The sequence below is a fragment of the Halictus rubicundus genome, chromosome 8 (assembly GCF_050948215.1).
Source record: "Halictus rubicundus isolate RS-2024b chromosome 8, iyHalRubi1_principal, whole genome shotgun sequence".
NCBI lineage: Eukaryota > Metazoa > Arthropoda > Insecta > Hymenoptera > Halictidae > Halictus > Halictus rubicundus.
The window spans coordinates 17,319,822-17,347,418 of record NC_135156.1 but is presented as its reverse complement, the minus strand read 5'-3'; the positions used below and the strand labels follow the sequence as shown (position 1 = coordinate 17,347,418).

Sequence of the window (27,597 nt, the reverse complement as noted above, 5' to 3'; positions counted from 1 at the left end):
GAAGTCTACTCGAAGACCTGGACTGATTTAAAACCTAGTCGGAGTCCTCAGTCATCCACATTCTCCGTCTTCGGAGACCTGGTGAAGCTTGGGGACCTAGTTGGAGACCTGGCCTGGACTGGAAACCTAGTTGGGAGCCTTCCTGAAGACCTGGATTGATTTAAAACCGAGTTGGAGACCTGGACTGCTTGGGAACCTAGTTGGAAGTCTACTTGAAGACCTGGACTGATTTAAAACCTAGTCAGAGTCCTCATTCATCCACATTCTCCATCTTCGGAGACCTGGCGGAGCTTGGGGACCTAGTTGGAGACCTGATCTGGACTAAAAACCTAGTTGGAAGTCTACTCGAAGACCTGGACTGGTTTAAAACCTAGTCAGAGTCCTCATTCGGCTAGATCCGGCAAAGACACGGTCTCCGTCACCGAAGACCCGGTCCAGGTAGTGCAAAGAGCCTCCTGAGCCGCACAGCCAGCCCCCCAGGTTCAAAGAAGGGGGGCTCCGGGTCGAAATAAAATGCATGAAGCCTGGTGAGTGGAAGAACCGCATCGATTAAAATGAGCCACCCTCTCGGTCGGCTGCTGGTCCTGCTGTTGTCGCTCCAGCAGCTTCCTCTGGTGACGCAGTCGAAGAATCACAGTGAACGCGAGGCCGTGCTGATCCCCGGGGACATCGTGCTGGGCGGTCTGTTTCCGGTGCACGAGAAGGGCAGCTCCTCCTGCGGGCCCAATGTCTACAACCGTGGCGTGCAGCGTCTCGAGGCGATGCTATTCGCCATCGATCAGATCAACAGGAACGACAAGATCCTCCCGGGCATCGTCCTCGGCGTTCACATACTGGACACCTGCGGCAGGGACACCTACGCTCTCAACCAGAGCCTGCATTTCGTTAGGGCGTCGCTGTCCAACGTGGACATCACCGTTCTCGAGTGCGCTGACCGATCGGTGCCGAAGATCACCAAGACGGCTTCGGCTGGGCCCATCTTCGGGGTGATCGGAGGGTCCTACAGCTCGGTGTCCCTACAAGTGGCCAATCTGCTCAGGCTGTTCCACATACCGCAGATCTCGCCCGCTTCCACTGCTAAAGCACTCAGCGACAAGACCAGGTACCTTTGATGTTCACATTACAATGAATTCTCGATATAAGTCAACAGCACGGGTCTTGCCAGTGACATGTATCGTCCAGGAGACATACCCGGCGTCCGAGGCCTCTCGAGCTTCGCGGCCCCTCACAGGTATACCCCGCGATGGTGTGGGTAGTTCCAATGACTATTAAACGCGAGGCTCGCGCTGACTTATAACGGGAATTCACTGTATTTCCTAATTTTTTTTTTATTTTTGATCCCTGATTGCCAAGTACGTTAACAAATCCTCTCCGTCGCTGTCCGCAGGTTCGACTACTTCGCCAGAACGGTACCCCCGGACACGTTCCAGTCGATCGCCCTGGTGGACGTGGTGAAGAGCGCAAACTGGTCGTACGTGTCCACGGTCTCTTCGGAGGGTAGCTACGGGGAGTACGGGATAGAGGTGTTCACCCACGAGGCAACGGAGCGCAACGTGTGCATAGCAGCGGCCTTGAAGGTTCCCGGAGCAGCGGACGATCACACCTTCGACGACATAATTCAACGTCTGAGCAAGAAATCGAATGCCAGAGCGGTGGTGTTGTTCACCAGAGCGGAGGACGCCCGAGGTATCCTGGAGGCAGCGAGACGATCGAATCTGAGCCAGCCTTTCCAGTGGCTGGCCAGCGACGGTTGGGGTCGTCAGGGTAAACTGGTAGAGGGCCTGGAAGACGAGGCCGAAGGTGCGATCACCGTCGAGCTGCAGTCGAAGAACATACCAGGCTTCGACGACTACATGGCCTCGTTGACGCCGGAGAACAACAAGAGGAACCCGTGGTTCAGCGAGTACTGGGAGGAAGTCTTCGGCTGCGTGCTGAAGAAACCATGGCCGGCTGTTCAGAACGGCACCGTGTGCTCCCCGCAGGAGAGACTGAACGCCGCCTCGGGCTACGAACAAGAGTCCAAGGTGCAGTTCGTCGTGGACGCGGTCTACGCGTTCGCGCACGCGTTGCACAACCTGCAGAAGGACATGTGCGCGAAGGGCAAGGGTCTGTGCCCGAAAATGGCCAGCTACGACCGCGGGGCCTTCTACAGGAACTATCTCCTCAACGTGTCCTTCACCGGTGAGTTCACTATTCTCTCTCCACTTCCGGTCTTGTTGCCGAACAGACGAAAAGTTAGCTCAAGCAGATCTCAGCCTGGTTGAGGTCGCCAAAAGCGTCGACACGTTTCCCTCGAATCATCCTCAACGAAACTAACACCAGAAGAAAAACCATCCCCCAATCATGTAGAGCCCTCAAATTCCCAAAAACTCTCCTCAAAATTCTAACCACCATCGCCGAGCTGCCTGACGCCGTTCACAGGTGACCCGTTAAAAGAGAGAACGGTAGGGGAGCCCGTGAAAGGCGGAGGATTCAATATTTCGGGGATGAATAGGGCGGTTGAGTGGACGTATTCCCGGGGTGTCTACGGTGACTTTTTTCTTTTTCCGGTGGCGCAATAAACGGGCGCGACCCGTTATCGCGCGCGGCCGATAATATCGCGCGGACGGGGGATGCGGCCGGGGGGTGGTAAACGCCGATGGAACGGAGACGTTCACACACACACACACACAGAGAGAGAGGATCGACGAACCGCGGCCGATATGAAATTTTACACGCACCTGGGATGCCTTCGGGGCTGCGCTTTGATCGCACGGGTAATTCGCGGGTAACCAGGTTTCGGGTGCCGTTTCAGATATCCTCCCTTCATCCCCTTCTCTCTCCCTCTACCCCACTCTCTCTCCCTCCCCGGCTCTCGATCTCTGGCTCGCCAGCTCTCTGCTTCTCTCCCCAGCTCTCTACCTTTCTATCTGTCTGTCTCCTCAGCCCTCTATCTACCTTTCTATCTGCCCCTCAATCTCCTCAGCCCTCTATCTAGCTCTCTATTTCTTCAGCTCTCTCTCTCTCTTTCTCTCTCTGTTCATCTATTTCTCCAGCCCTTTATCTCTCCAGCTATCTGCCTGTCTCTCCAGCTCTCTAGCTTTCTACCTGCCTATCTCCTCGGCCCTCTATCTAGCTCCCTGTATGTGTCTTTATTTCATCAGCCCTCTATCTACCTTTCTATCTGCCTCTCTATCTCCTCAGCCCTCTATCTAGCTCTCTCTCTTTCTCTCTCTGTTCATCTATTTCTCCAGTCCTTTATCTCTCTAGCTATCTGCCTGTCTCCCCAGCTCTCTAGCTTTCTATCTGCCTATCTCCTCGGCCCTGTATCTAGCTCCCTGTATGTCTCTTTATCTCATCAGCCCTCTATCTAGCTCTCTATTTCTTCAGCTCTCTCTCTCTCTCTTTCTCTCTCTCTGTTCATCTATTTCTCTAGCCCTTTATCTCTCCAGCTATCTAGCTTTCTATCTGCCTATCTCCTCGGCCCTCTATCTAGCTCCCTGTCTGTCTCTTTATCTCATCAGCCCTCTATCTAGGACTATTTCTCCAGCTCTCTCCCTCTCTTTCTCTCTCTATACATGTATTTCTCCAGCCCTTTATCTCTCCAGCTATCTGTCTGTTTCCCTAACTCTCTAACTTTCTATCTGCCTATCTCCTGTATGTCTCTTTATCTCCTCAGCCCTCTATCTAGCTCTCTGTCTCTTTCTCTAGCTCTCTATTTCTTCAGCTCTCGCTCTCTTTCTCTCTCTCTCTCTTCATCTATTTCCCCAGCTCTTTAGCTTTCTATCTGCCTATCTCCTCAGCCCTCTATCTAGCTCCCTCTATATCTCTTTATCTTCTCAGCCCTCTATCTAGCTCTCCGTCTCTTTCTCTAGCTCTCTATTTCTTCAGCTCTATCTCTCTCTCTTTCTCTCTCTCTCTTCATCTATTTCCCCAGCTCTTTAGCTTTCTATCTGCCTATCTCCTCACCCCTCTATCTAGCTCCCTCTATGTCTCTTTATCTCCTCAGCCCTCTATCTAGCTCTCTGTCTCTTTCTCTAGCTATCTATTTCTTCAGCTCTCTCTCTTTCTCTCTCTCTCTCTCTCTTCATCTATTTCCCCAGCTCTTTAGCTTTCTATCTGCCTATCTCATCAGCCCTCTATCTAGCTCCCTGTATGTCTCTTTATCTACTCAGCCCTCTATCTAGCTCTCCGTCTCTTTCTCTAGCTCTCTATTTCTTCAGCTCTCTCTCTCTCTCTATCTCTCTCTCTCTTCATCTATTTCCCCAGCTCTTTAGCTTTCTATCTGCCTATCTCCTCAGCCCTTTATCTAGCTCCCTCTATGTCTCTTTATCTCCTCAGCCCTCTATCTAGCTCTCTGTCTCTTTCTCTAGCTCTCTATTCCTTCAGCTCTCTCTCTCTCTCTCTCTCTTTCTCTGTCTGTTGATCTATTTCTCCAACCGTTTATCTCTCCAGCGTTGTGTCTCTCCATCTCAATAGCTCTCCATCCATCTCCCCGTCCGTCTCTCGAGTCTCTCGTTCGCAGTTTATCGTCGAGATGAATTTCTGACGAGATAGAGAGGGACGAGCGGCTGCTTGAGTTTTCCGGCAGGGCCGATGCGATGCAGATTTTTGCGAATAATAAACACGGCACGGTAATGACGTCGAGAGAGAGTAAGAGAGAGTGAGAGAGAGAGGAGCGTGCTCTCCGACGAAGAAGTTATTCGAACCCGTCTGTTTGAGAACTCCGACTACACGAGCCGCCGTTCTTTTCAGTTTGCACGGTGGATCAAAAGCATTCCGAAACGCGCGGGGGTGAGGAGGGGGTGGGGGGGGGTACAATGCGATCTCTTTCGGAGTTCGACGTTCCAGGGATGCGCTTGGCTGTTGGCCGGGGGGGCGCATGCTCGAGATTTTCGCGATTGAAGGGTCGCCTTTCTGGGCGATGGGCTCTCGCAGATTGTCTTCCGCCAAAGAATGTCGTTGTGGACCGGTTGTTTTGACAAGGGTGGCTTTATGAAATCTACCCCCTCCGCGGGAATGACCATTTGTTTTTCCTGGGCTTGCTGCTGTTCGAGCTGAAATGATTTTTTTCTTTTTTTTTTTTTGGAGAACAGTGACGTTCAGCCTTGAGAGCTCGGAGAAAGACGAGGAGTATCGAGCATGACAGGAGTTTGCTTTCGGAGAATCTACCCCTTGATATGGAGAGACGGTTAGTCTTTGTGAATTAAATTAGAAGAGGTCTACGACACTGTAGATAAAAAATGTTTCTGGTGAACCCACCCCCGAAACTGTAAGACGACTCGTTCTTGCGAAACTCACCCCCTAAACCAGAAGATAGTATGTTCTCACAGCACCATCCCCTTCAACCAGATAAAGATACGTTCCTGTAGAGCATATCCCCTAAATCAAAAGATAATAAGCTTTTATGGACCCCAACCTCCTGCACCAGAAAATGATACGTTCTCGTAAAGCCCACCCCCTGTATCAGAAAATAATACGTTCTTGTAGAACTGCCCCTCTAAATCAGAAAATCATACGTTTTTGTAGAGGGTGTCCCATGAATCAAAATATGATACTCTTTGGTCAGCCCAGCCCCTAAACCAGACAATAATACGTTCTTCTGCAGCCATCCCCTTGGATCAGAAAATATGTCTTTTCTAGAACCAATCCCTTACGTTAGATAGTACGTTTCTCTGGAACCTGTACCAAAAAGAGAGACGTTTTCCGAAACTCGAAAAATCGAAAATTGGAACCTACCCCTAAAAAAAAGGTTTCTATACACTAGGTTTACAGAGGACCAAAAATTCTCTTTGAGAGTTATCAAAATAACAGGACTGTACCTATCTAAATTTTTAGCTACGACGTATACCCAAAGAAATAAATTTGTTAAATAATTTCTCGAGGACGCATCTTTCACTAATCGTAAATTGAAAGTATTAGAACGTGTTCCGCAAGCCTAGTGTCAAAATCGTAAATACATTTTTACAACCCCTGCTACGTTGTCGTGCGAACAACCCCCGGAAACCAAAAGTCCCACGCTTTCATAAACGAATCCCCGAAACCAAAGAAGCCATAGAACCATCCCCTAAACGGAACAACGAGCATTCTCGCGGAGAACGATGAAAACCAGCAGAACTGGAGAGATTGTCATCCGCAGAAACGAAATGTTCGGCTGGTTAAAAAATTAGGCGAAGTCCCGCGTTCGGAAAAAGCGGCGAGGCTCGGGGAAACACACGGAGGGTGGTTTTCGTCCCGTTGCTGGGGGGGCGCGGGCAAAGACAGACCCATTAAAAAGGGTTGAGGGAAAATTCGTCCGAGGCCAGAGCGAGGCACCGTGACTCTGATGTGCAAGCTCGATGCTAGAAGGGGAAAGGACAGGGACAAAGGGTGGCGAGGGGGTTGGTAGGGTTGGAGAGTGGGAAGAGCGCGAAAGGGAGAAAAAAATGTGGGGCGGGGATGTATCGCAGAGGGATCGTGCTGTATCGATCCTAAATGTGCAGTCGAATGCCATTGTTTTTTTCCAACGATTTGCAAGGGCGACGTTATGGGCTGAAACTGCGAGCCCTTTTTCGAAACGTCGACGAACCCAAATACCGTGGAAAATAGTCCGAACCTCCCGTAAAACTCGTTTATTGCAGAACCGGTCTTTACCAGAATCTTTTTGTGGTGATAGAACGACCCGGTCGGATTTTTACGAACAGAGTTTCCCTTAAAATTGTAAATATCTCGCTTTTTAATTAGCTGGTGGTTTTTAAAAGTGTGTTAGCGGGTTCTTTATGATGAAATACACGAAAAATGAAGAATAACATTTTTTCGTTTGAAGTCCTGTTTTCGAGAATTTATTTTGAAGACAGTAGGAGCAGCAAGGGATGATCCAACGTGCTGTTTAATCGCTCTCGCGTTCCTCCGACTTTCGAAATTAATTATCTCAGTAATGAAGACTCGTATGGGAAAACGGTATTCTTCATTTTCGATGCGGTTTTTCCTGTAGAATCGTATGCATTTCATTTCGTCGAGGTATCGGCCACGGGACAGCCGCTGTATTAGTTTCCCCGGATGATTGTCTGTTCCCACATCCTCGTTCTCGAAGCGCGTCGTACCAACTTTCAAAGTTAATTATCTCGGTAACAAAAGAACGCATGAAAAAATACTATACTTCATTTTCGACGCGGGTTTTCCCGTAGAATCGTGGCCGCGTCGTCCCGCGGGGCCGCGGCTCGCGGGACAGCCGGTACATTAGTTTCCCCGGATGATTGTCCGCTTCCATTTCGCCGGAGTCAAGACCCGTTCTACTCATGTTCAGAGTTAATTATCTCGGTAATAATGGCTCGCATGGAAAAACACTATACTTCATTTTCGACGCGGTTTTTCCAGTAGAATCGAGGGCATGTCGTCCCGCGGAGCCGCGAGTCGCGGGACAGCCGGTACATTAGTTTCCCCGGATAATTGTCCGCTTCCATTTCGCCGGAGTCAAGACGCGTTCTACTAATGTTCAGAGTTAATTATCTCGGTAACAAAGGCACGCATGGAAAAACACTATACTTCATTTTCGACGTGGTTTTTCCAGTAGAATCGAGGACGCGTCGTCCCGCGGACGCCGGAGTCGCGGGACAGGCGGTACATTAGTTTCCCCGGATGATTGTCCGCTTCCATTCCGCCGGAGTCAAGACGCGACCTACTAATTTCCAAAGTTAATTATCTCGGTAACGAAGGCTCGCATGGAAAAACAGTATACATCATTTTCAACGCGGTTTTTCCAGTAGAATCGAGGACGCGTCGTCCCGCGGACGCCGGAGTCGCGGGACAGGCGGTACATTAGTTTCCCCGGATGATTGTCCGCTTCCATTCCGCCGGAGTCAAGGCGCGACCTACTAATTTCCAAAGTTAATTATCTCGGTAACGAAGGCTCGCATGGAAAAACACTATAGATCATTTTCGACGCGTGCTTTCCGGTAGATTCGAGGGCGCCTCGTCCCGCGAGTCTCGGGACAGCCGGGTATATTAGTTTCCCCGGTTGATTGTTTGATTCGCTTCGGTCGCGGTCGAGGCGGGTTTCGATCGAGCTATCTCGAATCGAATCGGCGTCGGCCGTGCATCCGTTATCGATTCCGCGTCGCGGCGGCGAGAGCATCATCGCGTCGGCCCGTTTCCACGAAATGACCAGGAAATAATGGCCCGGTTTCGGTGACTTCGCTCCCCGGTTTAGATCGATCCGGCCGCGAGGCTTTTACGAGCCCCGCCACGGATCAGGCGGAGATTACGGCGCGATCGTAAAAACGATCGGGGAACTGTTTTTCTTGGACGAGGGGGTGCATGCGGGCGGGGTGACATGCGACTGGACGACACGTTCCGGGATGCTCGGGGATCGAACGATCCGGCAGGATTTAGGGAATCGAGAACGGTGACCGATATCTTGCGCGCGATTCGTCCGACGACGTAAATAACGTCCTCTGCTGCCGGGGGTTGGTTTTCACGGAGAGCCGCGCGAACGTGTCCCGGCCCGAATAAATAAACTGTTATGGGCTCGTTGGATCGCCTCTGAATGGCCGGACCATCGAAGAACTTCTGGAAAATGTAAATTGTTCGAGAGAACCGGAAACGGGGCATGGGAAGCGAAAAGTGAGGGTGTGAGGGGGTTGTTGTAAGAATGCGTGGAATTTATAGATTATTTTAGGCTCTGCGGATATCATTATTATTTCGTTGCATAATCGGAATAAGAATAGGAACAGGCAGAATATAGGTAGAGTAGTCAGGGTAGGGGTGGGTGAGTCGAAGAGAGAAGGGGGGAGAGAGAGAGAGAATTAATGCGTGGATAAAACAGTTATTTTTGGTAATTATAGGTTATTGTAAACCGAGTCCAATTCTTGGCCGTAGGGCTGAATAAAGCAATATTATTATTATTTCATTGCAGACCATTCTCTGAAAATAGTGAATAAACAGAAATAGGGATAAGGGTTGAAAGAACGAAAATGTTAAAAAGACTCTGTAGATTACGTGAATTATTATACACCCAGTGGATCACCACCGAATTATAGACAATTCGTTGAACACAATTAAATAAACAGGCAAAAAACAAAGTAGGGGATGAAAGAACAAAAGCAGGGATTACAAATGAAAGACAAACGCGCGAGTGGTTGCCAGTAAGATTATTTCGCATGCGTACATGATTGTATGCTCTGCGGATCGCGGAAAACATTTAAATAAACCGACAAAAAAAGAAGAAGAGACGGGGGACGAGAGAACAGAAAAGCAGGAATTAAAAATGAAAAACGAATGTGTGAGCGGTTGCAACAATACTGCGCCGAACAAATGAGGTTTTATGAATCACTGAACAATAGTAAATTCTCTGAAAAAGCCAGACTAAATAGAGAAGAATAAAATAATGGGGGACGAGTGGCCTACTGGAAGTGTTGAAAATGGAAAACAAACGTATAGAGAGCAACAAACACCGCATCAACTAAATATATATATATATATAAATCAATGAATCAGCGAACAAGAACGGGAAACGAGGAACCAAAGAGCAAACAGCAAGAATCGAAAACGCGAGACAAACGTACAGAAAGATTATTATTAATCCTGTTGTGCAACTCCAACGACGCACCAACAAAACCCAGAAGTCGTTAATAATTAGAGAGCGAGAGTCCCGAGGAAAGTTCCATTTTTATGGACTGTTTTAATAAGCCCGGGACTCAAAGAAAGTTCTTGATGCTTCTCGCTTGCGTTTTTCGCAATTTGCGAATTCGTAAACGCACGGAATCTGGCCATTAATTTTTCAATTCGTTCCGGAACAACAACGCGCGGATTTTTAAAGACCAATTGATCTCGAATTTAACCGTGATCATGCCGCGGATTATATTTTCAATTTATTCGAGCCGTCGCAGCAAGAAACATATTTTTTATCTGGTGCTCGCTATCGAACTATTGTTAATTTTACATCGTATTATTATTAATTTGTTATGCGGCAGATCGGAGAGAGGCTTTGTACAACAATATTCCGCGGACAAAGATGGCGGGTGACGCGCGTTGAATTTTTGATCGAGGTTCGCTTTGCCCGAAACGCGCCAACAAAATGGCGGAAAGGGCGCGCGCGACCATTTATAATTATCGACGCGTTCTTAGCACTCGAACCCGAAGCCGAGTTTTTTAATCTCGGCCCGAAGTTTCGCTCTCGTTGGCCCTTTATTTTTTCTTCTCCTTTTTCGCCGAGGATCTACATCGCGATCGGAAACAAAGTTACGCGGAGGGAAAAATCGAGGCTACGTTCCCGCGACTGACGGTGACACGATCAGATACCGTGGGTTATTACCGACGCATTTCTGTTGGCAATGAAGGAAGGTAATAGTCATCGTGTGTCACTGATTGCACACCGTTATCGCAGAAAAGAAAAAGAGGAAAAACCACCGAGCATAATTGCGAGCCGCGAACTTTCTTTCAACTCGCATTTTCGAAATTGCCCAGACGTTTTCTTATCGAAATGTTAATTCGTTGACTATCAACTCGAAACAGATTGTGCCCTAATTTTCGTTTCATCGTCGTTCCCCCTTATTAATATTTGTCTAATTGCATCAAGGTGGCGCGGGAATTGTCGCGAATCGTTGCTATACTGTGAGCTTTATGCATTTGTTACGGTTTTAGAGTCTGGATATTGTTATTCGAGGCATTTAGGACCAAGCTGATGTTTATCAAATGTTTTAGTGAATCAAAACAATTTTAATAATTCATCCTTGTACGAAAATACCGTCTAAAAGCTTGCAAAATTCACCGCTGTCGATGTCTGTTTCTATAGTAACGACATTTTCGAACATTAACATGTCCCTCTCGCGTTATTAATTCATGTCCTTTCGCTGCGAAAAATTCGGTAGCTAGCAAAGGGCTGCAAGTGCATCCAATAACTCGTAAACTAAAACATGAATTTCGTCAAAAAATTTGTGTACTCGTTCCCCGCTGCATGTCGGGTATCAACATAATTTGCACAGAGACATCACATGGAATTTTTTCAGCACATCTGAAACGCAAACTCGGTTTCCCCGATATCAGAAAAATGGCACTCGCATGCCTTTGGCTTCGGCTGTCTCGAATGAAAAGATGCGCACAGACTGCAATAAATGCACCAAAATGAAACTCCCAATAAAACTTCAAAATTGAAAACTCAAAATTCAAAAGCTTAGAATTTTTAATGCATCCAATTTTTCCATAAAAATATTCGATCATTCTTGTCCGTTCGTGACCAGAAGAATTCACGAGCAAGGTTTACGATATTTGTCGAGAAGTTCAAGTTTAAGTCTAAAAACGTGTAGAGACAGGGTTTTCCGAATCGACTAGTTGCGATTCCCGCGTTTAATTGGACCTTAATGCGCAGAAATGCAAATTGCATCGCGCTGACGTTCACAACGGGATAAGTTGCATCGGATCGGTATTATTAGACATGGCGCGGCATTTGCGCGGTTCGCAACGAATGCAACTGACGCGATGCACAATGCAGCAAGAACTTCGCCGCGGTTCGTCGAGCAAACCCTACTTTCTTCGCCGCGCAATGAAAGTAATTAGGGTAATAAGATTCTATTTATACCCTGTCGTCGAAACCCGATCGATGAAAATTATGATTTCCATCACACCATTTGCGTTGCTCTTTCTTGATGGAACGCACCTAACGCTGCAACTAAAAATCCAAGAGACGCGAAACCATTCGAAATGTTTCAACACGAACAAACATTTACTATTTAAATTAGACAAAATTTTCGAAAAATTTGTCGGTGAAACATAGAAGAGTTGCGGTGTTCAAAGAAGAGGACAATTAAAAATCACTTTCTACGTTGACGCATTCAGCAAATTCGGATAAATTCTTTAAATTATAAAAATAATTTCGTCTTCGTATTTCACGGATTACCTCCGTTCAAAGATTAATTAAAACTGATTTTCCACGTTGCTGCGTTAGGCGAACTAACCCCGAATTCTCAAGATCAATTCTCTCGGGCTCTATTTTATTAACGACAACCATGACTACCGTTCATGGCGACTCGAGAAAAGCGAATTAAAGGGGTCTCTCTGCGTTGAGTAGTCAAATGAAATTCCGCTCGGATCCTACAGACCGGGGGAACCCGTTCTGTCTCGGTTTTATCATGAAAATGATATCGCGCGCGGATTTACGGTATTGCCACGATCTTTCATGCGGGCAAAAAATTATGGCTGTCATCGCGACCGTGCGGAGCTCGAAGGAAACGCGCGCGGATCGTATCAGCTAACGCGATAAACGTCCTTTCGACAAAGCCGTCCAAGTAAATCACGGCGCATGTAAAATAAAACTCGAAATAACCTAAAAACAAAAAAAAAAACAAAAAACCCGTGGCGTATCGACTCGACGTCGAAACTACGGGAGAAAAAAAATCCAGAGGGAAAAAGTTCTCGGGCTGGCTAAATCGAGAGTGATCGAGGGAGACCGGCTTCGTGGATCCCGCGGGCCGGCGTTGATCCGCGGATATTACAACGGGCCGGGATAGTATTGAAAACAAAGTGGAGTGTAATTTTCGTTCCCGGTCGAATTATTTCGCGAGCCCGGAGGTACGGCTGCCCCGAGACACAATCGCGTGTCAATTACGCGGCCCGGAAGAACGATAATTAAAAGCTATATTGCCGGGATGATATCGTTCGGCCTCGCGGATATATTAAAATCCGGCCGAGCGATAAGCAAACGAAAGCGTATAAATCCACCGTGTAAATTTAACGAATTGCGCTATTTTTTTGTCCACCCGCGCCCCGCCGCTGGGAACAATGCCGGCCGAACACTGTAATTGAATGTGCCCGAGGGGGCGGGGACTATGGATTTCAAAGCGGCGTGAAACATTATTACAATAAAGCCGGCTCGAATGTTCGAGTGGATAAAGCCGTTGCGACACGACACCTAACGGCGAAAAAACAATCGAGCACCTCATTATCGTTACTTCGGACCCGCTACGCTAACTGACGGAGTCGTTTCAGCCATTAGAAGATCGTTAGTACGGCAATTTTACGGGAAAGAGTTGTGGAAAGTGCGTGTTCGGTAATACTGAGACGGTGTTACACTTATTTTTGTAGAGTTTCTTTTGCCTGATAGTTTTAGCGTGCGACAGCTCCTGCCCAAAAATTCTATTGGCTCTCCTTACTAATTCCTGTTAGCTCCTCCCATCAACTTCTTTTGGCCCCTCCCACCGATTCTCAGTTCTCCCCACAAAGTATTTTTTACCGTTTTACAAATATTCCTTGACCTAAATTCATAGTGTCAGTTAAAGTTCATAGTGTCAGTTCCTTCTATTAATTCTCATTAACCCCGCCCATCAAACCCCTAAGACTCCACCCACTTTCCTCTTCGCTCCTTCCACAAAGTTCAACTCCCCTCAGTAATTCTACAGGCTTCACCAAAGTGTCATCCAACGATGTTTTGACTCTCGTTTGCCCCGCCCATGAAGCTCCTCAGACTCCACCTACTTTCCTCTACGCTCCTCCCACAAAGTTCAACTTCGCTCAGTAATTCTACAGGCTCTACCAAAGGGTCACCCAATGACGTTTTCACTCTAGTTTGCCCCGCCCATCAGACCCCTAAGACTCCACCCACTTTCCTCTTCGCTTCTCCCGCAAAGAAGCCTACAGGCTTTACCAAAGTGCCATCCAATGACGTTTTAACTCTCATTTTCCCCGCCCATGAAACCTCTAAGACTCCACCCACCTTCCTCTTCGCTCCTCCCACAAAGTTCAACTTCGCTCAGTAACTCTACAGACTTTATCAAAGTGTCATGCAACGACGTTTTGACTCTCGTTTTCCCCGCCCATGAAGCCCCTCAGACTCCACCCACTTTCCTCGTCGCTCCTCCCACAAAGTTCAGCCCCAACACAACAGACGTTTCCAACGCAATTTCCGCGGTAAAATTATGATTACAAAACGAAAAGAACTGCAGGTCGGTATATAGTTGGAAGCACGGCTAACGAGATAACTCTGGAAACAAGCGGTGATAATTGATTTTTTCAGACGGCGCCGGCAGCGAGGTGAAGTTCGACGAGCACGGGGACGGCCTGCCGCGTTACGAGATCCTCAACTTCCGGAAGTCGGAGCACAACGGGTCCAACGGATACCACTATCGGGCAAGTGAATGTACTTTCTGGGACTTTTTCCACAACGGTTAATTAGAAACCAGGGCGCGCTCGTCGCGGTGGCTCTGGCCGCAGAAACTTTTGCCAACGGTTGGAACCGCTTTCGGCAGTTTTACGGCCGGTCGGCCCGGAATAATATCGAGACTGAAGTTTCCATTATTGGGTTCGACGAGTTTCAACGGGCCAGAGATAATTATACCCGGGAACGATCCGAGGGTGCACGGAACCGTGTTTGCACCGCCAATCATGCGGCCGCTCCCGGAAATACAAATTATTTTTCTGCTCCCTTTGACGAATTTCAATCCGACCGGCCCGGACGAGATGCGTACGTCATCCCGGGCATTCATGCGTTTCATATCTCCTTCTGCTGTCCGCCGTTATCAGTAACATGTCATCACCATTACACATCCCTTAATTCGCGCTGCTTTTTAGAACGAGTTGCACACTGGTTTCAAGGGGTATTCCGGTCTTTCATTCTGAACAGAATCGATCAACCGTAAATCCGTCAATTTTTTCTAATTTTTTTTATCGTACTACTCGATTTGAAAATCCAGATTTTTCAGTTCTTTTCGTTCCGACCATGACTATATTCATACGAATGAATAAACAACATAATTTTTTCCATAAAATAACCTCATATACCAATGAATACGTGTGTAAAATCCCAATGCAAAAGGTTCGGTAGTTTTTCCGAAAAAATTCACAAGAATTCGTGTAAAAATTTTCTCGACACCAGGAAACCCCCGGTCTTCGTGGATTCGCGATAAGGTAGAGTGACTACATTACCGACAAAAAATGCTTTCACGTGCCTCAAGTTTTCGTCCTTATATAAGAATATTTTGTCGCTGATGAAGGGCTCATTCGAAAGAGGAAGGTTCGATCTAGTGCGCGCTGGTCAGAAGCTGCCGAGATTAAGCGGATATTTGGTAACATAAGCGTTCGAAGTAGGCCAAAGATTGACGATGCGCGTGCCGTGGAATCCGAGCATTTTTCTGCCATTGGATGAGTTTTCTTAGGACACGTCGGATCAAGACCAAAACGGATCTTAAGTCTGTGTCTGAAGGCTGTGAATGGAAACTATTAATTAAAAAGTCACGTGACTATCCCGGGCCCTTAACATTTAAGCGTTGCCGGCACATTCCAAGTGCGTCACGAAACGATAGTAGCCGACCTAATAATCGGCCGATTCGATTAAGCACACCTCTCGGCTCTCGCATTAATTTATTTAACGTTCCGCGCGATTATTGCCTCGGATCGCTCGATCCGATGGATCCGGTGCGGTTAATTTTCCGCTCCGGAGATAAATGAAAATCCTTTTTCCCTTTGTCCCCGGTAATCGGGCGTCCCCCTGTCGGCAGACTCAAAGAAACGCTTAATACTTTATTTCCGACTCGATCCCGGCTCGATTCAATTTGCGCGGCCGGGCCTTTGGATTTTCTCTCGGGGAATTTGCGAACGGCGCCGCTCACAGTGGTCGAAAACGCGAAATTTAGTGACATTTTTGTATAACTTCTAAACTATTAAAAATATCGAAGTGATATTTTGGGGTGTAGAATATTAACAAGTAATCCGTTTTAATGGTGCATGATGTACCATACTTTTTGTTTATTTAATAGCTTTCTTTGCTATTTCTTAAATATATTTACAAATTTAACAACTTTTAGAAACACATTCAGCTTATTGTTAGTAAATATATTATTCCTCTAAATTTTTGAAAAATCGCTCTTTAAATAAAATTTGGTTTAGTGCCTAAAGTGTTTTTTAGTCGTCAAAAAGTCCCGACGAAGAACCCGAGAACCTATCTTTCATTACCGTTGAGAGGAGCCATTTTATTTGAGTTCTGCTTTTCGCAATTTCTCTTTTCAGTCCTGATTGTGAGAAATTGCACGGCTTTCTCGTTTAAACCGTTCCTCCATCTGTAGTTTACATAACATTGTATAAAATATATTCTCCATTTTCAACATTAACCTCTCGTACTATAATAACGAGTCAGACTCGCGATGAAGGTTTCGAACGTGATCTGCTAAGTATGCTACTAATTCCCTTTAAACTGAAATCAAGTGGAATATTGCCGTAGTCAGTATTTGGTCATTGGAGAATAGTGTGTACAATAAATATAAATTTTCTTTTCCTCCTAGTAAATTATAAAAGAAGTTCTAATCATCGAATAATCGTTACAAATCTGTGACATTCGCAATATCGCGATTTATTTAGAGATAGTTAAATTAATTTTACACACTTCGCTATTTAAAGTCGGAGTACCAACATAATATTTATTTATATTAATGTTTATTCTTCAGTTAAATTGTTTCAGAATTTCGTGAAAGAGGTTCGTTGCACCGAATAAAACATTTTAACTGTTAATTTCTAAAATTTTGGTTGTAATGTGTGTCGTAAATCGTCCTCCACGGTTCCATGAAAACGCGCGTGCATTATTGTAGAAAATGTTATATTTGTTGTGCGCGAACCTGCATCGGATATATGTCAAAAGCTATTTACTTTGGAATTGGTTTCGTTTATTTCGTTCCCGCGTGTAAATTATGCTCTCGAACCGGTAAATCGTCGTCGAGGAGGGCCGCGGCGACGTCGTCTCGCGTCATTTCGATCTGCAAACGATTTCCCAACGAGCACGAAACACCGAGGCAGTTCCCGGTCTCGTCCGTGAGCCCGGTTAACGATTGTTTTTCGATAAAAATCGTAAATCAATGGCGTCGCCCGCGTTTCCGACGATAAAGTAGCCCCGGCGCGGCGCGGACATAAATTGCAACGTGACCTTCGCCGTGTCCGCCCACCCCCTCGCGCAACTTACCGGATGAAATACGACTTTTCTCTTTTCCCCGGAACCAGGTAACTTTAAATCGTCAAAAAGCGCCGGTTTTATTGCGCCCGCTGCGTCGGCCATTAATATTAGGGGTGCCCATAAGTAATCAATTAATTGCAAAGAATTTTTTTTGCCTTTAGTTCTGTACCGATCGTCGAAGAAGAAACAGTTTTCGGTAAAGCAGCCTGTGTTCAAAATATTCCAAAAAGTATAATTTTGTTTTACAACCCTGTAACAAAATGGCGGCGTCATTTTCATGCGGGATTTAAGGGGGCCGGCATGGTTTGAAATCCATATACATATGGAAGGGTCAAAATCTAGACAAACTGCCGCTTCAATATTGCAATGAGCAGTTTAGAAGTGGTCAATTGTGTTTCCTAAAAGTCCAATCTACGTCTGTATGGAGCCGAAATTGCGAATTTCTACCTCATCGTGGAGTAATTTGTAATATTCGGCAGAAAATTCGAATTCTGAAGCAAGTATGACGTCACAAGATGGCTGCCGCTGAGAGATTCTCTTAATTTCGAGAGATTTAGTGTTAATATCGAAAAAAAGGCTCTATACGTATGCATTTTTAATTGATTAGTTACTTATTTAAGACGTAAAATGTCTAGAAAAAAAGGCACAGCGTAACATAGCGTGACAAGAAAGAAAATTTGCGATGTTTATGTGTCGAAGGTCAACAAGTGTCAACGTTGGTTCAGAGGGTTTGGAATTCTCGTTCGAATCGAGAATGCCGATGAAATCGCGACGACATTCGCACGCATCGGCGTCGACCGTTTCGGATTTTTCCGATCGGCCGTCTCGCCTGGAAAAAATTGACAAATTGCAAGTGCTTTCGAAATTGAGCGAACAATCCGATTTTCTCACGCTCGATGCGAGAGCCTCTCCAGTTTTATAAGTGGTTCCCGTTCGAAAAAACAATTCCGTGGAAGCGGGTAGCGCGAACGTATAGCTGACATCGAGTGCCATCTAAAGTTTCCGTTTTGTAGCGAGCTTCAACGAGCCCCCTCTCGACACCTAGCCAATCGGAGTTCGACGAAAATTTTCCATATCGATCGATACTCCCATGGAAGTTACGATTAGACGCGCTCCCTCGAGGAGTGTCGATCGAAACATTGTTAGAGGCTCATAAGAGACCGCGAAGATACATTCGATTGAAAGCATTTTCCTGTAAACTCCGCCCACTGCCGATTTACCACGCCTACTATCCATTCGCCACGCCCCTTGCTCGATAGCTCCGCCTACTATCCATTTGCTTCATCCATTAGCTACCAGCCCCGCCTACTATTCATTCGCTTCGTCGATTATTTGTCCAGCCCACTGTTCATTGGCCCCGCCTATTGTTCATTTACTCCGCCTATGATTCATTTGCTTCACCAATTACTTATTAGCCGTGCCTACTACCTATTTACCCCGCGCACTGTTTATTTGCTGTTCCTGTTGTTCGTTCGCTCCACCCATTACTCATTTGCCACGCCCTAATTTTCCTCGAATAAGACTGAACCAGGGACGTAGAACGGTATGATGAGGTTCGAAAATTGATTCAGGTGGTGGGCAAATGGTTCAACTCGCTGGACATGAGTACGGAGGAGCTGGTGTGGGCTGGTGGAACGAAGGAGATACCGATATCCGCGTGCTCGTTGCCCTGCGAGCCAGGTATGATAAAGAAGCAACAGGGTGACACTTGTTGCTGGGTGTGCGACCAGTGCGAGGAGTACGAGTACGTCTTCGACGAGTACACCTGCGTAGACTGTGGCCCGGGTCGGTGGCCGCACGACGACAAGAAGGGCTGTTATCGACTACCGATCAACCATATCAGATGGAACAGCGCGTTCGCGATCGTTCCCGCGGTGATCTCGTGCCTCGGAATCACGATGACGTTGGCGGTCGCCTGTCTGCTGTTCCGTCACCGAGACACGCCTCTCGTGAAAGCGTCGGGACGCGAGCTGACAATCATTCTGCTGGTCGGAGTGCTCGTCTGCTACGTGAACACGTTCCTGTTGCTGTTGACCCCCACCACGGTCACCTGTATCCTCCAGAGGTTCGGGGTGGGCGTTAGTTTCAGCGCTGTCTACGGGGCGTTGCTCACCAAGACCAATAGGATCGCGAGGATCTTCGACTCGGCCTCGAGATCCGCGGTCAGGCCCAGGTACATCAGTCCCACCTCCCAGGTCTGCATCGCTGCCGCGCTGATTGCTTTACAGGTGAGTAGAACTCGTGGGCGGGGTCTTTCAATAGGCGTGGTCAATGAGGGTCAATGGGCGGGGCTTGAAGCAATGTGGATTCATAGCAGAAATTGAAGGGAGTTAGTGGGTTCAGTCAATGTAGGTTAGTGGGAGGGGCCAGTCAGTGTGGCGGACCAATGAGAATTCATGGGGGAGGGGCTAGAAGAAAAGTGGATGAGAAAAATTGGAGAAATTTAACGTGCGGGGCCAGTAATAGTAGTAGGAGATAAGAACAATAGTGGTTTTGACGAATCTACACGTGAAATTAAATTAAAATCGTGGAATAGACTAGCGTGAATCGGTAGAAGGGTTCAGAGAGAAATATGGGAGGAGTCAAGAAGATTAACTGGGCGTGGCTGGAGCGAACAATGGGCGGGGCTTGCGGTAATCGAAGGAATGGCTAGGAAACGATAATCTACAATTAGAAACCATGACTACGTATCTGAACCGGTACGTTTGAAATTGTTGCAGTTCGTGTTGACGTTGGTGTGGATGATCATCGAGCCTCCGGGCACCCGGTACTCGTACCCGACCCGCAAGCAGGTGATCCTGAAATGCAACATCCAGAACATGAGCTTCCTGTTCTCGCAACTGTACAACGCGCTGCTGATCGTCGTATCGACGATCTACGCGGTGAAGACGCGCAAGATCCCGGAGAACTTCAACGAGAGCAAGTTCATCGGGTTCACGATGTACACGACGTGCATCATCTGGCTGGCGTTCGTGCCGATCTACTTCGGCACCGAGAACGCCCACGAGACACAGATCACCACCCTCTGCGTGACGATCAGTCTGAGCGCCTCGGTGACCTTGGCCTGCCTGTACTCGCCGAAGGTCTACATCATCATGTTCCAGCCGGACAAGAACATCCGGCGGAAGGTGACCATGGGCGACAAGTTCAAGAAACAGGGCAGCAGCGCCGGCACTTCGTCCATCACCAAGTGTGAGTAACCAGCTCCTAGAATCGTTCTATTTCAACCTACCCCTAGACAAATCATTTAATCTTCGTACGCACCTCGGAAATAGTTGCATAAAAACTTTATTTTTATAAGGCAACACTTTTAGTGCTCGATAAATTTAGCTAAATCAAAAAATGTTTCAAAAATCCTTTCTCGAATTTTCACCCTGAGGAGCGTACAGGAATTAATTCTTTTTATTTGACAAGAAATGTCTTACGAAAGAAACAGGCTAGATTAAATTTGCAAGGTTGGCATTGAGTTTACCGATTGTAGATTTATTTAATAATTCTGGAAAGGGTAGGTATGCAGGGTTGATGTGTGTTTCAACATCAAAGAGACTCGGATTTATTTAACAGGAAAGAGCGAAGACTCTTCCCGAGCTTGTCGTCAGACTAAAATGAAAATGGGAACAATGGGAATGTTTTAAATAATAAAAAGGGGAAGCTGAAGACGCTATGGTACATCGTTTTTTATTCTCCTTGATGGTTCGGTGCTGGGGACTCGAGGTCTTCGGACATATCGAGAGAACGTCACGAAAGGAATTCGTGGCCGGGATTCTTTCGTCAGAGGCTCGATCGCTTTCGGGCCGAAATAATGAACAGGAGAATAAGAAATGAAGGCAATTAGTATCGAGTACCCGAGATCCTCGAGGGTTTTGTCTCCCGGGGAACGGGCGTATTTTAATGATATCGCGGATCGAGGGTAAGGGAACGACAAAACAAATAACAAGCACCCCGGGGGGTAGGGGGAGGCACAAGAATTCGGGATTCCCACTATTCGGGGGATTCCTACGCTTTTGTCCCGCTCTGCCTCGAAATGGCTCCCAATTATTGCGCCGCCGATAAGACAGAGACCTATTTGGCTGCGCGGCCGCGTTCGACAATGATGTCGCGCGCCGATACACCTCAATTACACAAACTCTGACAGTCCATCGATCATAATCTGCCGCGGTAATTAATGAATTAGAATGTTATCAATCCGTTCACCGGTGACAACGCGGTTGCTCCGCTGTCCGCGTTCACTATTGACAATTTTTCATTTCGTCAATTAGAACATGATTTTCCGTTTTCGATAGTACGTTGACGTGTGAAATAATGATTCGTAGATGGGAAACTCGGCTGTTTTTTACGGATTCAAGTATTGTTCTAGATTTGCTAAGACTCCGGTCGTCTCAGAGGGGTCACGCTAGTGGACGAAAATAGAGGACGGCTTGAAAATGAATGGTAATTGAAAAGTATTATTTATTAATTGATTCGGAGACGGTTTTCGAGCCTATTCACCAGGAAAGTTTTGTTTTCCCGTTGTTCCGCCGCCTAATGACGTACAAATCGGTCGTCGACAAAAGGAAGACCGCGGGCGGGGAAAAGTGGGACCGCGAGAGATACAAGGCGTTGGCAGCGAGCCGAGTTCACCGGGCGTGTTTCGCTGCTAGGTAATTTGCGATCGAGTCAGCGTATTCCCGGCATTATTAGGCTTGATCGTGACGAGCTGATTCGAACCTGCAGTCGCCGACGAGCCCCGGAGGTTCGACGGGTAATCCAGTTTCGCGCGAGGAACTACCCCCGAGGCAACGGCCAAAAATAATTCTCCATTTTCCAGGGAGTTTTGTAACGATCGGATCAGGCTCTGCTATTTCTGTTTCTGGATCTGCTATTAAAATTAAACATTCAAGATTTGATGGTACACTTTCGGGCTATGAACCACCCTTAACCCCCTGAGTTAAGAAGAAATTATATATTTATTGTATCCCTATTATAGTCTCCAATGACTGCACAAGATGTCCCAAGAATATTATACTCATTGAAAAGGATGATTCCTGAGGTCATTTCGAGTAACTTTTTCCTTTACGGAATTATTCTCCGCGGCTTCGATAAGGAGTTATCAACGAAAAACACGGACCAATCAGAGCGCGGCTACCGCGGACGGATTTCGGCTCAGCCAATGCCAACGCTCGGTGTAGACGCGCTCTGATTGGCCAGCGTTTTTCGATGTTAACTCCTCAACGAAGCCGCGGAGAATATTTCCGCAAAGGAAAAAGTTACTCGAAATGACCTAAGGAATCATCCTTTTCAACGAGTATAATATTTTTGGGACATCTTGTGTAGTCATTGGAGAATATAATAGGGATACAATAAATATATAATTTCTTTTTAACTCAGGGGGTTAAGGGTGGTTCATAGCCAACGATCGGCGTAGACGCGCTCTGATTGGCCGGCGTTTTTCGTTAATAACTCCTCAACGAAGCCGCGGAGAATATTTCCGCAAAGGAAAAAGTTATTCGAAATAACCTCGGGAATCACCCCTTTCGAGGACAACATTTTTGGGACAGCCTGTATATATTGACAACAACAATAGAATTTTAATTCGATTTAATAACACGCGTATGTAGTATATTCCGTTCTAAATCTTCGGTGCTATAGTATTTGCAAGGGTTCAGAGCAACAGTTAATGATAGTTCTATACTTCGCAGAGGAAATATGTTCCAGCGGCCCCGATACGAGACCGGTTGTTGATTAGTGTGCCGTTCCCTGTTAAATACATTTGGTTAACGCGCAATGCTCGAGCTGACAGAATATTTTCCGGCGCTAATACTTAATGCGGATTCGATTGTTGGCAGACGCATCAGCCCCCGTCCCGTGTCCGTATGGAAATCGACCGTCCCCATCCCCGTTACCACTGTCTATTGTAATTACGGGGCTAGTTACACAGTCTGCCGGCGTGCAATCACCGGGGATTACGGGCTGGAACGATAATGCCCGGAATTGTTCTTGTCTGCGACGAATTATTAAGTTGATTCTTGGCCTGCTCTTCCACGGCACGATCTGTCAGCCTTTTCGAACGACTTTTGTCAGAATTCGGCCTGCGACCCTCGAGAATTAAACGGTGTTATCGGTCAAATGAAATGTACGGTTGTTATTTCCAATTAATTCTTTACGAAACTTTTACTGGCATACTCGCGACATTTCTCCGAGTAAAATGATACCAAACACGACACGGTTCAGATTGCGCTTACTCGTTTAATCCAGGAAATAGTGGAACCTCTGTTATCCGAACTAGTCAGGGAAAATACAAATATAGTATATGTATAGTATAGCTACACTGTTAGATTTTACTGGTTTGTACAGTAAACCGTAGTTTGTACGTCGTATACGGATTGAGTTAGACAGAACCGTTTACACGTAGTGACATATAACGGAGAGTTCAAATATCGTAGGTTCGGATAGTCGAGGTTTTATTGAATCCTGTATTGAACGAGCAAACATGCTCGGAATTGTGTCGTGTCGGGGCTCATTTTAATCAGAAGATTGTCACGAACACGTTGGTCATTGTTTGACGAAGAAATAATCAACAAGAACAAATTTTTGTTATTGAATTTGGCTTCCAAAACTCTCGATGTCATTAATTTCTGTCGAATCGAAATAGAATTGTATTTCTCTACGAGGAATACTTAGTAATTGGATTAAATGTATAAATAAATACAAATTGTCTGTTCCTTTTAGAACATTACTGGCAACAAACTAGTGCTTTCGACAGCTGTAAAATAAATCACGAGGTGAACCCATCGACTTGTTTGTCCACAAAAACGACTGTTTTCTCAAATACACGAACGGAATAACATTTCGCGGAAGGGGGTTAAGAGCTGCGAATTGATGAAAGAAAAATTGTTATTCCAGCTGACGACGGTGGTCGGGGGTGTGCAAGGCCGAGCCACCCCCTGGCCGGAAGGGGTGAAAAATGCCGATTGTAATTAGCGTTAAGAGGTTCGATCGCGCTGTGTCTTCCCACTCGGTATTAATTGCGTGTTTCGGCTGGATAACGAACGGATAATTAGCACGTAGTTAATAACGATAATACACTACTCCGAGAGGAGCAAGATGGCCGATCCCGACAGTATTCTCTCTCGAGCGCTACGTACGTTCATGTTCGATAAACGATCCGAGAAGTGAGCGTCGGAATACATTCGATTGTTCTACAATGGCAGTGTTCACATTGAAACGTGACCCGAGCTACAGTTGCAGTACTTTCAACAAAAAAAAAAACGGGGCCTCTGTTTTCCACCATGCATTCTTCGGCCGCCTCTAACTGCATACGTTCATTTTTCGAACGAATCCTCTCGCACGTATACTCTACACTACTATAATCAATGAAAATAAAGACAATTTTCGGCAACTGTAAGGAACTGAAAAATTATTTCTCTTTACAAATTTTATAAAGCTGAAAATAACGTACCGACATCCTCAAATTGTTGAGATCTCTCGGTTGCTTTAAATTGCACTTATCTGTTTTTCCGTGTAGATACATAAATAAACTTGAATATCAATTTTCGCTACGATCTATGAAGTAAACCAAATTTTACTAAGACCTACAAGGTGTGAAAATGTTACAATAATGATCGTTATGATAAACCTTGACCTTTCTGATGAAAATTTGTAAAAAAAGAATATTCCTTGTCCCCTAGGAATTTCCAAACGACAAAGAACTGATCGCAGAGGACGAAGAAGAAAATGGTGGCACAAAGACAACGCGTGGCGAAAAGCTCGATTTTTCGAAAATGTGAAAGCAGGATAGGAACTTTTCGCAGGTCGAACATGCAGTACACGGCCGAACAAACGCGAAAGCAAACGTTCTCTGCAAGCATTCTACCGCAAATAGAAACGAATCTATCCGCGGCAGCTAGCCCACTTCTACCCCATAAAAACGTCAATTGGCGTGGCACAATAGGGCGGGCGGAGCGCACAATGCGCGGATAAACATCGAAATAGGAGAGACACGGAATAATACGTGACCGGGTGGTACAAAGTGTTGGAGCATTTATTGAAAATAAATCAGGGTGTGCCGGAGGAGGTACAGGCGCCGCGAGAATGCCATAACCGTGGCTCGATACCGGTGGGATCATTGGGAAATAAAAGTTTCCCAGGTTCGAGAGCCTCGTCAATAATGCTACAGCCCATAATTCCTCCAATTTCCCTCCCCAGCCAAACGGGTTCCCTCTCACCCCCTCCCTCTCCCCTTTCTCTCTCTCTCTCCGTCTCGCTCTCTCTCTGTATCTTCAACCGGTGCTCGCGAGGAATTCACGGAAATATGCAATACAGATAACTTCACAGGGGACGCTCCAATATCCGGATGCGAGATATTACGTGATATGAAATTTTCAGGGGACTTAACAGCAACGGTTAAAAACGCTCCCGGAAGAGCCGATCGATCACGCCGACGACGCTCTGTCTCGACACGAGAATCGCAATCCCGCGATTCCTCGCGGCCACCGCCGCCTCTCAAGGATAACAGACTCTGAATTAGGCTACCGTTCGCGATAGACGCCGCGACGGCCTCGCATAAAAGCTCTCTGCTATTCCGGAAAACAGCTCCGTCGTGTTTTCAGCGACGACCACGATGCAACGAAACCCTCGGGGCAGTATCGGTTCTTTATTTGCGTGGCGTTCTCAAGGTCATTCGAGGGTCAACTTTGGTTTTTCAAATGGAAACCTATATCTTTCATTGTGGGATCTTATTGTGCGTAGAAAGACCAGCGATTTTCGTAGGGTACCTTTTTTTATCCGCCCACTAGTTTCGGAGATATTTCAAGAGAAGTAGAGCGAGTCATATTTATACCGCGAGAAAGTTTATTTCTTTACAACTATAGCAAATTTTCAAAATGTTCTCCGTTGTTTTCTAAACGATAACACAGACGATTCTCAAATTCTGAACGAACATTTCTGTCGAACTGTTGGAATATCCAAATCCTTGGACACGTGTTTTACACTTTCTAAATGTCGGCTGGAAATTTGAACACCCTGTATAAATAGATTGTTGATCGTCTTATGGAGAGGTCGATGATCGCTACGAAAAATGACAACGATGTAAGGGGCCACCGATGTGACATCGATCGAAGCGATTTTGAAAAAGCGCAAGCAACGGGGACGAATCGACGAGAAATTATCAACGATTTTCTCGCCCTCGTTGCTGGCTAATTATGTTTATTTCCGGGTGTTGTTCTTTCAGAGCAGCGATCCCCGAAGGATCGCAGGGGCCACCGTATCAGTTACAATTAAAACGGTTTAAACTTTCGACGATCGTCCGGAGAAGTTGTACAGTTTTGCGCTCGGCAATGCTCGGTAACCGTGTTTGCTCTTCCGAAGTTCGAGCTCAAGTTCCGAACTAACAGTGGAAATTTTCATTTCCGCGCGGCCCGCGGCCCGCTCGGGAAACTTTAAACTGCCTTTTCCGAATGGCAGAATGTTCCGTTTCCGTCGCGCCTATCGCGGGAATAATCGTTTCCCGGGGTTCTGCCAATCGCCTGGCAGACGTTCCGCCAATTTTCTCGTCGTTCCCCTAATTTCCCACCTCCTAACGTCGCCCGGCTCGCAAATTCTACGGACGATCGATCGTCGTCGATTTGTTGCGCTTCTCCTTGCTTGTCGAGCTCCAGTTAATTCTTTCTTTCGCGAAAGTATCATCACCCGACCGCGTCGAGAAAGAGAATTTCTCTGCAATATACGTATATGAACCTGCAAGGGTCAAAATCTTGACAGATTGACGCTTCAATATTGCAATGAGCAGTTTAGAAGTGGTCAATTGTGTTTCCTAAAAGTCCAATCTACGTCTGTATGGAGCCCAAATTGCGAATTTCCACCTCATCGTGGAGTAATTTGTAATACTCGGCAGAAAGCTCGTCTTCTGAAGCAAGTATGACGTCACAAGATGGCTGCCGCAGAGAGATTCTCTTAATTTCGAGAGATTTAGTGTTCGTATCGAAAAAAAAGTCTCTGTACAGACGTAGCAAAGGCATGTACAAACACGGTGGTATGCATTTTTAATTGATTGCTTACTTATTTAAGACGTAAAATGTCTAGAAAGAAAGGCATAGCGTAACATAGCGTGACAGTCAAGGCCGAATACCTACCGGCCCCCTTAAATTGTATTCATTTTCATCGACGGAGACGGTTGTCTGCCTAATCTCGGAATTTTAATTTGTTTTCAGACACGGGCTGCGAGCTGACCAGCGAGAGTATGCCGTTGCAGAGTGCCCTAACCGCCGCCGTGCAGACGTCCGTGGGCGTAACGGAGATCAGCCTGACGTCGAACACATCGGGCAAAACTACTAACGAGCAAGTGGCAGAGCTATAGAGAGAGAGAGAGAGAGAGAGAGAGAGAGAGAGAGAGAGAGAGAGAGGGTCTACCAGCGCGTCGTAATTCAGATTTTCAGAGAACCCTGGCCTCTGGTTGCGCCCTGGCAAACGGCCAGCCGATAAGACCGACCGGAAGGTCCGCGGTAGTGAATAGTGCGAATGTGTGCTAATAAAAAGAGGAAGGACAGCTCACTTCCACCCCCCGACCATCCCCTGGAGCGTCACTCCTCGACCCCCAAGGGTGTTTCACACCCTCTGTCTCTCTGTCCACCTCGCGTTCGTCGGAGAAATGTTGCGCGAATCGGGAGCAGCAGGACAAGCGGAAAACGAACGGCCCCCGGAACTGATAAGGGACCGGTGACAAAGAATCGCGACAA

The 27,597-nt window shown here is 46.6% G+C and overlaps 1 protein-coding gene across 1 annotated transcript; it reads left to right on the top strand.

Moving 5' to 3' along the window:
• The first annotated feature begins 448 nt into the window (after positions 1-448).
• Mglur (metabotropic Glutamate Receptor) lies at positions 449-27,597 on the top strand. Its single transcript, XM_076792661.1, has 6 exons — positions 449-1,102; positions 1,388-2,181; positions 13,964-14,076; positions 18,457-19,113; positions 19,606-20,077; positions 27,073-27,597. The coding sequence occupies exons 1-6, from the start codon at positions 555-557 to the stop codon at positions 27,216-27,218; spliced, it is 2,730 nt and encodes a 909-aa protein (XP_076648776.1). The 5' UTR covers positions 449-554; the 3' UTR covers positions 27,219-27,597.

Excerpts from the sequence above, each read along its gene's own strand:
- Mglur (XM_076792661.1), top strand. The coding sequence starts at position 555 with ATGAGCCACCCTCTCGGTCGGCTGCTGGTCCTGCTGTTGTCGCTCCAG. Across the intron at positions 2,182-13,963 it reads CCTCAACGTGTCCTTCACCG|ACGGCGCCGGCAGCGAGGTG; the intron begins GTGAGTTCACTA and ends TGATTTTTTCAG. Across the intron at positions 20,078-27,072 it reads CACTTCGTCCATCACCAAGT|ACACGGGCTGCGAGCTGACC; the intron begins GTGAGTAACCAG and ends ATTTGTTTTCAG.